Source organism: Notechis scutatus, chromosome 2 (assembly GCF_049901735.1).
Source record: "Notechis scutatus isolate UNSWTSFEM ecotype Mainland chromosome 2, rNotScu1.2, whole genome shotgun sequence".
NCBI classification, from domain to species: Eukaryota; Metazoa; Chordata; class Lepidosauria; order Squamata; family Elapidae; genus Notechis; species Notechis scutatus.
In genome coordinates this window covers 112,422,076-112,434,983 of record NC_142010.1, presented here as the reverse complement: position 1 = coordinate 112,434,983, position 12,908 = coordinate 112,422,076, and the positions used below count along the sequence as shown (strand labels likewise).

The following is a 12,908-nucleotide window of genomic DNA, read 5'->3' as shown; positions in this document are numbered from 1 at the left end:
TTTATCTGTGAAATAGCAATAGCAACAACACTTAGACTATAGTGCTTTATAGCACATACTGAGAGATTTACAAATGCCAGCATATTGCCCCAACAATCTGGGTCCTCGTTTTACTGAGCTCGGAAGGACGGAAGGCTGAGTCAACCTTGAGCCAAATGCAGTATTGCTGAGCAATTCTTCCCACAGTCGGTCAGGATTGAACACCTGGCTATGGCCAGAGTTAATCTGCAATACTGCATTCTAACTGGTGCTCCATCAGCAGCTCATCTGAATGTTTTGTTCAATTTCTTTGTAGTGTTGTAGATTCCATTCTGTAGAATATTTGGAGAAAAACTCATACAAAAAGCGAATAGGTATGAACGAGAGATAGAAAACCTACAGCCCTCTATAATGTTACTGATCTCACCCAGCAGAGCCAGTAGAGACAGATGCTGGGAATTCAGCAACATTTGGAGATCTAAGTTCCCCTAATGCAAATTAGACTCTGAGAAATACTCAATATTCACAATTTAATTAAAAACTATAATACAATCAACTATTTGGAAGCGAATCTCGCCAAGTTTATGTAGGACAATCTGAAACACTTCCATGTATTTCCAGTATGTATTTTTTAATTTAAAAAAAACCTTACAGAATGAATGATGAAATGATTGTCCAATATTATGTTACATAGCCTACAGCTAGAAATATCCTTATTTTTACATGACTATGCACAAGATCATAGCCTCAGTGCAATCTGAGGGCATCCACATAGCTAAAAATAGCATACACATTGAAAATAGTTGTTCTAATTATCTTTTCATAGTCTCTGAAGCCCCCTTTCTCAACCTTTTTGGTTTCCCAGTGAATTGTTCAATTTGATTTACTGCGATCAAAGACCGGTACTGATAATTGACAAATAAAATTTAGTACAGAGTTAAAATGCACTTGTAAAATGATCTCTCTAGCATCTAACGTATAAAATATAAATTTAACCCAGGATGTAGCGTATAACATAAACACTGTTTTATGTTAAGTATAATATGATATCTAAAACTGCACCAAAGTAAAAAAAATAAAAATCTATTAATAGCAAAGTAGTAATATTTAAAATTTTAAATAAATTATGGTTCCCGGGAATGGACTGAGGGATAATCGCCCATCAGAGTTTGATGGATCTTCTGTGCTGCTGAGCAAAACCTAGCTAAATACACTGTAAAGAAGGGGTACTTCATCTATAAGCAGCATCTGGACATAGGGCAAGTCTGGGCAACCAGAATGTACTCGAAAGGAAAACCTGTGTACTTTGACAATTCAGGATACTTATGCCAAGAGATGCTAATTTCTTCATACAACATAGGGTTGATGGCCTTACCTGGAAGATATTGACATGGATGTATGCATGGGCGAGGAGAGCACGGGTGATTAACATACAGCCGAGTGCAGACCAGGTAGACTGGAACCCTGAGACATTAATCAGCAGCCAATAATGGGCATAGAAACCAACGAACATACAACACAGAGTCCGAATGGCAGTTTTCAGTTCTACTTCTGTGAGTAAACCTACGGAAATGACAATAAGCTACTGTTTACTGGGAAGCTACTGTTCCTTGTTACCGATTTTGTAGTGGTGGTGGGGAAGTACAAGTAATCGCTCTGAGACTGAGAAAGGGAAGGGAGTATTTATTGAGACGAATGATCAGGGGATGGGAAAGGACATTACAGCTTTGTCAAAGAAATAGATACTTAGCCCATCGTGCACACAGAGACCTTACCTAGAGAAGTCACTACTGGCAGTAAGAAATGGCTAGGTGTTTCCGCTAATCTGTTCTCAATATCTTGTACAGGTAAGTCCTTGACTTACATCAGTTCACTTAGTGACCATCTGAAGTTACAACGGCACGGGAAAAAGTGACCATTTTTCATACTTATGACCATTGCAGGTCACATGATTTATATTCGGATGCTTTGACAACTGACTCACATTTATGACCGTTGCAGTATCGTGCGGGGGGGCTTCTGACAAGCAAAGTCAATGGAGAAGCAAGATTCACTTAACAACCATGTCACTAATTTTACAACTGCAGTGATTTGGTTAACAAAAAAGGTCGTAAAACGGGGCAAAACTCAACCAATGTCTCACTTAACAGAAATTTTGGACCCGATTGTGGTCACAATTCAAGGACAACTTGCACTCTTGATTGTGCTCTGCCATTAAGGGGCTTGACAATTGGCTGCCATTATAGGAAATCACACTGCTGTAAAATCTGGAAAGGTAGTGCAGGCCTGGGATAAATTCACTATTTCTCCCTTAAGCAATTTATATCTTCTAAATTCCAACCACTATTTTTTTCGGCAATCTTGCAACATTTAGGAGATACAGACAGCCTTCCACTTGTTTTAGTGACTATGTGAAACTACCACGGCACTGAAAATAGTGACTTGCAACTGACACTCACACTTAATACCATCACAGCATCCCTCATCAGCATGTGATTAAAATTTGAAAATGCGTGGCATGTATTTACAATGTTTGCAGCATCCAAGAGGTCATGTGATCGCCATTCGCGACTTTCCTAGCAGACAAGCAAAGTCAATGGGGAAAAGCTGGATCTATTTAATGACCCTGTGATTAGGTTAACCACAATGAACTACAGTTTAAGAGCTGTGGCAAAACAAAAGAAAAAGTTCATAAAGGCGGGCAGGACACACTTAACAACTGCTTTAGTTAACAATGCAAATTCTGGTCTTAATTGTGGTCAATTAAGTTGAGGGCTACCTCTACTCCTTTAGATTTAGATCAGGGTTACAAAGTTTTAAATGTCCAAGAAAAGGTGCTTTGAAAGAAGGAGTTTACAATTGCCCTTTATGCTATATATATATTTTTTTTTTGATGGATGGGACTCAATGATGGGATTCAAATATTTTTGCTACTGGTTCTGTGGGCATGGCTTGGTGGGCGTGGCAGGGGAAGGATACTGTAAAATCTCTAGTCAGAGGTGGTATTTGCTGGTTTTCCGAACTACTCAAAATTTCCACTACTGGTTCTCCAGAACTGGTCAGAACCTGCTGAATGCCACCTCTAGTGGGACTCCCAAGAGAGGAAAATAAAGGGGTTTCCCTTCTAAGACACACATAGTAGCTTGGGGGAAGGAGTAATTTATTTTTTCAGGGGAAAGGATCAGATGCTGCTTTCCCTAGTGCTCATTCTCTGATCAAATTTGAAATTCTCTTTTAAAAAAAAAATCCAGGGACCTGATTGTAATCTTTCAAAATCTGCTCTCTTTTCTTTTTTAGTATAGATTTTAATTAAACAGGAGCAAAGGGATTTGAGAAAGGCTCTTATCTAGTAACACATCATATAATCTGTGTTGCAAGCTTCATCTCATGAAAGAAGGTTTAGGCTGATGGTTTATCTTTATTCATTCTACTTCTCTGATTCTTTCGAAGGCAGAATGCCATGTGCAGTGACAGGCAATATTAGCGAAGAGAGTTAATTGCATTCAACATTTAACACTGTAAAACAAATGAGGGTATGCTCATTGGTAGGAGGATTTGGAGGACAGTAACATACCAATGGCTACTAAAGGAGTGATGACAGGCACAGCAACAGGTGCAATGAACATATAAACGTAACGGTTCAGGAAAGGAATCTTCCATGTACTGGAATCCCCAAGGCCAATGACGTTGGTGTAAGCATGGTGCATTTTGACATGGTTGTAAGACCCTCGTTCTGCTGTGAAAGCGGAGCAAACCTAGGACAGAAAGAAGGGGTAAATAAAGAACACTGCAATGACCCACATATGTATATGGTACGTCTATTGTACCCAGCAGGTGTGTTAGAATATAACTCCCATCACCCAAGAAATGATGAACTCCTGCTGATAATACTCAACAGACTTACATTCCAAATTATGGCAGCTGGAAGGAACCAAATTGAAGAAGTCTATAGCAGATCATACAAATGAAGATCTTAATAAAGCTTCCCTCCTAAATTCCACTGCTGCTTGTTAGAGTGTGACAGATTTAAAGCAACGTTGATAACAGCATAAATCTTCAAATCATTTAAACAGGTCATTTGATTTAAACAGGAATATGATGGGATAAATGCTTTCACTTTAGTCACCTTCAGGAGTCCATAATATACCAGTGGAGACATTTAATCAGCCTATGCCATCCAATTATACATAAAACATACATACATGACAGAAGTATTCAACTTGTTATTCTCTAGATACTCTGATACAGTTTCCACAGACTAATGCCACTGGCCATGCTAGTTGGGACTGAAGGGAAGTATAATTAGAAATATAATTTAGAAATCATGGGACGTAATTGTTCCATCTTTTTTCTGGTTTGGACAAATCTCATCTAGATTTTTGTATCCAGTTCTGGGCACCTGTGATGATCCGGGGCGTGCAACAAGGGAAACACAGTCAGATAATCAGTAGGAGTCTCTTTATTAGGTCCAACTTTTCCCCCAATATCCTGGTTACCTTCTGGCTGGAGAAAAACTCCCCCAGGAACAGCCTTTAGCTGCAGAGAATCAAGTCCAAAATGTGGTCAACAAAAACTGTAACTATAACTACAATCAAGGCAAAATGAGGTGATCAGTTTGAGGAGCAAGAATTCCAGACATGAAGGCACAGCAATAACTCAACACGGTTGAGAAGATCTCAGGAACACAGTTAACTAAAGTCAACACAAGATAAACTTTCGTTTGCTCCCAGCAGCTGCTACACTCAGCATGCATTTCTCTTAAACTCTCATTCCCAGGTATGGCTACTGAAGGGAATCGGGGCCCTTTCCTCTCCCGTAAGCCACACAACCCACATTGCTCTCTTCTCCATTCCTTCCTGCATGCCCTAGGATGAAGAGGGGGTGGGCCTGGGTCTTTATCTGAATTCTCTCTCGCTTGTTTTATCTCTTCCCTGCTCTGCCCAGCCGGACTTTGCCCTTCCCCAGTTTCCTCCACAGCCAACTGAGCCATAGAAACAGATTCAAGAAGGATTTTTTTTCTAATTGCAGCTCCCTAGGTTGCTCTTTTCTATTGCAGACTTCCATATGTTTGAGTATATATGTATTTAATGCATCCATATTAGTCCACAATAAAAGAAGTTTGGAAATATAAAATAAGCACTAAAGTATTTTTGGTTCTCTGAAGGTCATTCAGTTGTACTAATTGTGACCAGAAATATCTTCTGTTTATGATACAGAATCAAAAGCACTTCACATTATGTCAATCAATGAGCTTCCTAAAATGAATCAAGGGATCACATATAAATAATCTCCATTCACTCCCTTTCAGTACACTTATCTCAGGTGCTTTCTTTCTTTCTTTCTTTCTTTCTTTCTTTCTTTCTTTCTTTCTTTCTTTCTTTCTTTCTTTCTTTCTTTCTTTCTTTCTTTCTTTCTTTCTTTCTTTCTTTCTTTCTTTCTTTCTCAAGTCAATGAATCTGTTGTTTATTTGTTTTTCCCCAAGAAGTGCCGTTATTTGGGTGGGTTTACGACAACTCACCACTGCCATCTTGTCATGGACAACTCACCATGGGCAACTTGCCACAGCTAACTTGTCACAACCAACTCACCATGGCCAACATGCCACGCTACAGCCAACTCCCCACAGCCAACTCGCCATGGGACAAGAGTTACACTAATATGGAAAAAATAGTGCAATAGAATCCTTAAAGAAAGGATGCTGGGACAAAATGAAAGGTGACTGATAAAAATTATTATATATATATATATTTCACTATTTTAACTAATTAAATTGAATTGTCCCACAGCAAGTTGTCCTGTGGTGAGTTGGCCATGGCGAGTTGTCTTGTGGCGAACTAGCTGTGGCCCATTGAATCTGGTAATATCCCCAAGCATTTCCAAATAATTTTGTAGTGAAACATTGATGCTATGTTGAAACCTGAAACTTGAAACCCAGGACGGGCATGTTTCAAAATGACCGTGTTCACTTTCTTATTAAATATGATCATAAACGATCATAAATTGTATAATTTTAGCAGTGTGTACAGCAAATGAAATAAATGCATATGCTGGTTTGGTTTAGCTAATGTGATTTATGCAGGTTGTGTCAATCTTTCATTTTGGATGAATATCACATACCCACAGAAGTCTTGTCCTTCTTTCTATCTCTCAGAAAACGGGACTAGCTAAAAACAAACCTCAATGAAGAATATGCTCCATAATTTCCCCCATGATTTGGACTCCGCCAGAGCATTGTGGGTAGCCAAGTGGCTTGCCTTCACAGTGAGGGTATGATAGGCCACACCCAGGACAGCAATGCCTGCCAGGAACACAAAAGGATTGCTGGAACGTAGAAGCAGGAATCCTGGAAATGGAAAAGAAGCACTTAGAATCTCGTTCCAGATATAAGCAAAGACAACAGTGCAGTCCAGATGCATGTCATTTATCATCTTCCATGGCAGTCTTTACAAATATATGGTTTAGTTCATAGCTACAGGAGGGAAGCCCAGCATTTTCTTGGCACATGAGAACATAAGCAGTGTCCTGCTGGATGAGATTTCTGGCTATCTCGTTCAGCAGTCTGTTCTCAGAGTGGCCAACCAAGCAAGGCAGCCCACTGTTTCCTCAGTAGAAGCCTTCAGGGACAGCCACACTGCCATCAAGGGTGATCTCCATGATTTTCATGAATTGGTCCAACCCCTTTTTGAAGCCAGCCAAACTGGTAGCCAGCACCACATCTTGTTAGTAATGAATTCCAAGGTTTGACTGTGTATTTGTGTACACCTAAGAGCCATGGTGGCACAGTTGTTAGAATGCAGTACTGCAAGCTAAGTCTGCCGACTGCCAGTAATTAGTTCAATCCTGATCGGCTCAGGGTTGACTCAGTCTCCTATCTTTCTGAGGTCTGTAAAATGAGGACCGAGATTGTTGAGGGCAATATGCTGACTCTGTAAACCGCTTAGAGAGGCCTGTAAAGCACTTTGGAGCGGTGTATGTCTAAGTGCTATTGCTATTTTTCCCTTTTGTTTGCCCTGATTCTTCTGGGATTCAATTTCATTGGGTAGCCTGTGGTTTTAGTATTTTGGGAATGGGAAAATAGCTTTCCTTGTCCACATTATCCATACCATGCATAATTTTGTACACTTCAGTCATGTCACCTCTCATTCATCTTCTTTCTAAACTAAAAAAGACCTAATATTGAAAACTTTATTTTTAGGGAAGCTGCTCCAGCCCCTTCATCATCTCAGTTGCCTTCCTCTGAACCTTCCCTAACTCCACTTTATCCTTTTGAGGTTCATCAACAGGAATTTTCTAGATGTGGGCATTACAATATTGACAACTCATTTCTTATTATCCTTATGATGTTGTTGTCCTTTTTTATAGCAGATGTTGATTCTGTGTCAACATTTTCATTGAACTGTTTACCATTATGCCAAGATCTCTTTCTTTATCAATCACTGCTAATTCTGAACCCATGTGTTTGTAGGAATAGTTAGGATTTTGGGAGACAATATACATCACTTTACCCTTGCTCATGCAGAATAACATCTGACATTTTGATGCCCATTGGTGCATTGAGCCTTTTGGAACTGTTTACAATCCTTCATTGTTTTTACCATTCTGATCAATTTGGTGTCAAGCTGTGTTGACTAGTCATCTCAGATCCTTTACAAATAAGTTAAAAAGCACCAATCCTAGAACAGAGCCCTGAAATCCCCTGCTAGTTACACCTCTTCATTGTGAAAAGTATCCATTTATTCTTATTCTTTGTTTTCTATTCTTTAGTCGGTTGTCTATAGATAGATAGTCATGAGATAGGAGACTACCTTGCTATTTATAGTTCATCAAAGCTGAATGCTTTAAGGATTGCCTAATTGTGTGCTTTATGCAGATTCCTGTGTTTGAAAGATCCAGCAGGACATTTCAGTTGAAGTCACAGAACTCTTCTAGCAATTGTAGATTTGCCAGATATTGTAGCTTCAACCGATTTGAAACACAAATCATATTTGAAAGGCAGGGCAGAAGTTAAGAAGGCTGTGGTATGATAATCTCTAATTTAATACCCCTTTCCCGGTTGTAATTACCTCTGCTAAACAATCTCTAAAATATATAACTAAAGACCCAATTTTGCCCATTTTAGTGGGCAATTTGATATATTTATTTTATCTGAACCATCAATTTAGAGAACATTCAGTATGACTATCTCTGTCTGTGCAAGACCATTCCTTGAATTAAGGTGGTGTTGTCACATTCTAGGATGAAAGCAGATAATATGACATGACAGTGATGATTTCATATTTCAGCTTCTTACAGATTTGCTATCACACCTGGTTCTAATCTAATTTTTGAAAGCATCATCCTCATACCTTAAATACAAAAATAGTGTATATCTTCAGGACATGACTTGCATCCAGTACGATTATCCCAATGTTATTGGAATAATCCATTAACAGTATAAGCAGGTACCTTGTTCTATTAATAGTCTCAATGGATATTTGTCCAGCCTAGGAATAATTGAAGGACCAGTGTTCATCTTGCAACTTGGCATAATGTTGCTGTATTTATAGTTGCAAAGCATTTTATTAAACAGCCACACTTCTCCCTAGTTGTCAATCTTTATATCAAATGGATCATATAAAATACACTCAGAGAAAGGGACAGCTCCTTTTTATCTCAAAAGATAGGAGAATCTGGCATGTATATTGTATATCTGCCCTGCCCTTTTTAAAAGGAATTTATTGCATTATCCTACTTTGTCTTTGAAATAAACATGCCACATAAAATAAGGAAGGCCAAAAGATTGTGGTAACCCAAGGTCTCCAATGGAGACACATGAAAGGATAGCATGAATCAGAACTGGGAGCCTCTTACTAAGTCTGAATGATTTTCCACAGAAAATAAAGAAAAATAACGTGTTTCCAGAGGCTGTCCCAAAAGAATAATTCTAATTTCATTGATATAATTGTTTGGGGTTCTGTACTTCACCTTCCCTAGCCTCATATTTTCCATATGAATTGGGCCACGGTATAGAACATTCCTATCAGCGTGGTATTCAGTTATGTTGGCTATGGCCAAAAGATGCTACAAACCAATATATCTGCCCGTTACCAGATTGGAGAAGGCGGTCATATACTATATACAATATTCAGGTGGATTGTTATTGGGTAATGCACTGAGACAGCTTGCTCCCAGCAAATGCATTTTAGGTATTGTTTTCATGACTACTTCAGAAAAAAAAAAAAAAGCATTTTAAATCTGCCCTTAGGAAGGTTCACTGAGGAAGCTATGCCTTCATGCTTTCCCTCCCTGCATTCCTGTTGCAGAACTTTCTGATATAAAGAGAAACATTTTAGAGTTTCACTAACTCTAGGACTGTACAGCAAAATACTCTGAAGTATTCAGTGACTGATCATCCCTGATATCATTTTAGATCAGCTGTACTACTCCCACAGCACAAAGATACTTAGGGCTTATCTGCCCTGCGTGTTCTGGTATGAGGACTGCCCACGTACAATTTCTCAACTGGAATGCATTGCATTGTCCTCCACCATGAAGCCTGCATCCATTCATTTCTTGCTCCTCTGTAAAAACAGTATTTTCATACTTTGGTTGGCAGAAGCAGAACCAAGCAGTCAGCAAATAATTCTAAGCAAAGTTCAGAGAAAGGCACCTACCCTGTTCCTATTGGCCATTCTCCCTTCCACACCCCAGCCTCTGGTTTTCAGATTCATTTACTTTTTGGTAGTGAGATAGTCAAGGTTCTCTGCTGAGCCAGACACCCATGTTTCCCACTTCTCTTCCTAACTGATGGGATGCAGAAAAGGAGGAGGACACTTTGAGAGGCCAGCTCTCTTGGCATTAAAAAGATCTGATTCTCCTCCCTCCGCAGAAGTTCTGCAGGGTGCTCTCCCGCAATACCACTGCTTGCCACCTCAGTATAAAGGCAAAGGTTCCCCTCGCACATATGTGCTAGTCGTTATTGGCTCTAGGGGGCAGTGCTTATCTCCGTTACAAAGCCGAAGAGCCAGCGCTGTCCAAAGACGTCTCCATGGTCATGTGGCCGGCATGACTCTAAATGCCGAAGGCAAGGAACGCTGTTACCTTCTCACCAAAGTGGTCCCTGTTTTCCTACTTGCATTTTTTACATGCTTTCGAACTGCTAGGTTGGCAGAAGCTGGGACAAGTTAACGGGAGCTCACTCATTATGTGGTGCTAGAGATTCAAACCGCCAAGCTGCTGACCTTCCTGATCGACAGTATAGCCAGCATTAAAGCAGAAGTTTTTAGTACTTCAGTCCTGTAGTGAAGCAGCAGAGTTTTGGACATAGGGCATGTGTCAACAAAGGACCAATGACATGTTTCAAGAACAGTTCTTGCAACTGGGGGATATTTAGTCCTGCCCCCCACAACTTTGATACATCCACACTGAAGTCATAAGGGCCATGATTGATGTGTCACTGGTCCACTTACACCACAGATTCATTTTAAGCTGATACATATCCAGTAATCCACCGCCAGAGTATTTGATAGCTGTATACAAAATACTCCTTCCCCACAGGGCTAAGAAAGTTCTGTGTTGACTTCTTCACAGGTCTGCCTGTTCTAATAGTCCCTCTCATATGACTGCCAGAACTTTTAGCAGATCTTCAAGGAAACCTTGGGTTGTTTCATTATGGAACCCCAGTGAAATGACCCACCGTTTCTTCATAGAATTGTGGCCGTAACTCTTTCATAGAAAAAGTCAGAGGCAGCTTCAACAGGGAGCCCACAGAATACCTGTTAGAAGCCTCAGAGTGAAATTTTCCAAATTAAAGCAATCCCTGGAGCTCTTCTGTCAGCACCCCTGGGTAGCTTTACCATGGCACTTTCATCCTACTTTCTTCCCTATAAAAGCAAACTAAAAACATTTGCTTTTTCCCTTTTCCCACCAGGCAGCAAGAGAAGAGTGAGAGAGAAATGGAGAAAAGTTCTTTGTTTCCAGTTCTCCAATTCCAGGGAATGATCCCAACAGACTCATCTACAACCAGTTACCCACTCCTCCCTACTTCTGGTGTGGATAATATACCTGGTCTGTTCCATTGTCAAGACAAAATAGGGTTTGGAAATGCAGTGAGAACTTGCTTAAATTGACATTACTTTCTGCTGTCTCACACTAGAACGCATCACCTTAATGTTGTCCTGCAGAACAAGTAAGGTCATAGTTGAGGTGTTGAAACCAAGTTCAAAATCCACTCAGCCATGGAGCTTACTAGGCACTCTCTACCTAATTAATCATTCTCAACCCAGTCTATTTCACAAGATTGTAGGATATAAGTACAATAAGTCAAGGTAATGCAGTTTCATACCACCATAGAAAGTTCATCCACTATGATTATCCTTGCTTAATATGTTTTACCACATATATCACATATTAATGGCAAACTCTTTTAAGACTCTATTTTGTTCCATTGTCAATTACAACAACACTGGAGCAGAGTTTATGCTCTTTTTTAATAAGTGTGCAGATACAGCCTTTTTTCTATTGTGCATCAGATAATAGTAAGTCATGTCGCTACATGAAAATTGTCAGCATGCAAAAAAAGGGGGGGGAGTGGGGGATTACAGACTGCTGTAGTTGGGATCAGTTAAAATTTCCATTCATCTCTAGCCCATCTCTTGATGAGCAGTCAGAAATTCCAAAGAAACTTTTAAGTAGGACAAGATTTCACTGCTAGATGCTAATCAGTCACTAGAAATTACATTCTGTACTTTCCTAGTTGAGCTGTGATGTTATTATTATTTTTCCCTACAAGAGCAACAAAGGTTGCTGTCAGATCTTAAGACTAACACTCCCCCCCCCAAGGCATGCATGAATCACAGTCCTTTTCACTCTTTAAGGTGCTGACACATGCTGTGTTAGTTTTCCTCAGTGGCTTCTCCTGTTACATCATCTACCCAGACACCAACCTGATTAGCAACTAGGTCTTTTGCCTACACTACACCATGGATGAAGTAACAACACCCCTGTCTTAGGGACAGTTGCAAGACAGCCTTGCCTTAAACATGCCTCTGTGTGTGATGATAACCAGAGGCGTTTGACCCTCGCCTTCTCTAGCAAAAGGGACAGCCTCCCACTGCTTCGTAGTAGGACCCACCGTGTGGTAGGGCAGCTTAATAACAAGAGTGGATTTCCCGATGGACGGAACAGAAACCGAGGTGGAATGATCGGGCTCTCCCGCCCACCCAACGCGGGCAAATCGGCGTCCGGTGGGGGACCCTTCCTTACCTAGCGGTAGGTTAAGGAGATTCAGAGCGATAATGGTGTCATCTACGCCGTGCCTCTCCCACCAGCTGCTGTTCTTCACCACCTTGTGTACCATCTCGGAGAGCTCCCCCATCAGGGCATCTTCGGGGCCCTTCGGCTCTCCAGAGGGCTGCAGATCTTCCGCCGCTCTTCTTTTCAACGTGACCACCTCTTGCCCCGGAGCAGAGAGCCTGACATCTTCCTCTGGGACCGAGACAGCTCGGGTGGGCCTGGCGCCTTGTTCTGCGGAGCCTTCCTCCTCCTCCTCTTCCTCTTCCTCCTGTCCAGCTACTTTGCTGCAGCCGTTGAGCCGTTGTCGCCGGACGACGTCGTTCGAGGAATCCCCTCGACCTTGGCTCTCACCTTCCTCGGGCATTCTCTCCTCCGCCGGGCGGCTTGCAGGATGAGAGACGCCTTCTTCTAGCGGCGCGATGCCCGCGGCACCTGCTCGCTCCCCGGCCCGCTTGGCTTTCCCTCGCTCCACTTCGTCTCGCTTCTTCGGCAGCGCCTCCTCTTCCTCCGTCTCCTCCTTCCAGCGGAATTCCATCTCTCCGCAGTCAGGAGGCCGCTGCCCGTCCGCAGAATGCGAGGACGCGCTAGGCTGTCCCGGGAAGGGCAGCGGCAGAGGAGAAAAGGGGGTGGCCTTTTTTTTTTTGGCAGCGGCTCCT

General features: G+C 41.4%; 1 protein-coding gene and 1 long non-coding RNA gene across 2 annotated transcripts in view; one reads left to right on the top strand and one right to left on the bottom strand.

Annotated features, from left to right (window-relative positions):
• LOC148132183 (uncharacterized) overlaps positions 1–4,426 on the top strand; it is a 20,933-nt gene extending 16,507 nt beyond the window's left edge. Inside the window, exon 3 of the long non-coding RNA XR_015747674.1 lies at positions 4,355–4,426. This is a non-coding gene — a long non-coding RNA (uncharacterized LOC148132183). The remainder of the gene's footprint in view (positions 1–4,354) is intronic.
• FADS6 (fatty acid desaturase 6) overlaps positions 1–12,908 on the bottom strand; it is a 16,245-nt gene extending 3,337 nt beyond the window's left edge. The window contains exons 1-4 of the mRNA XM_026667412.2: positions 12,223–12,908; positions 6,156–6,322; positions 3,554–3,734; positions 1,355–1,542 (exon numbers count right to left, since the gene is read on the bottom strand). Of these exons, the coding sequence (XP_026523197.2) occupies positions 1,355–1,542; positions 3,554–3,734; positions 6,156–6,322; positions 12,223–12,787 (1,101 nt within the window). The 5' untranslated portion in view covers positions 12,788–12,908. The remainder of the gene's footprint in view (positions 1–1,354; positions 1,543–3,553; positions 3,735–6,155; positions 6,323–12,222) is intronic.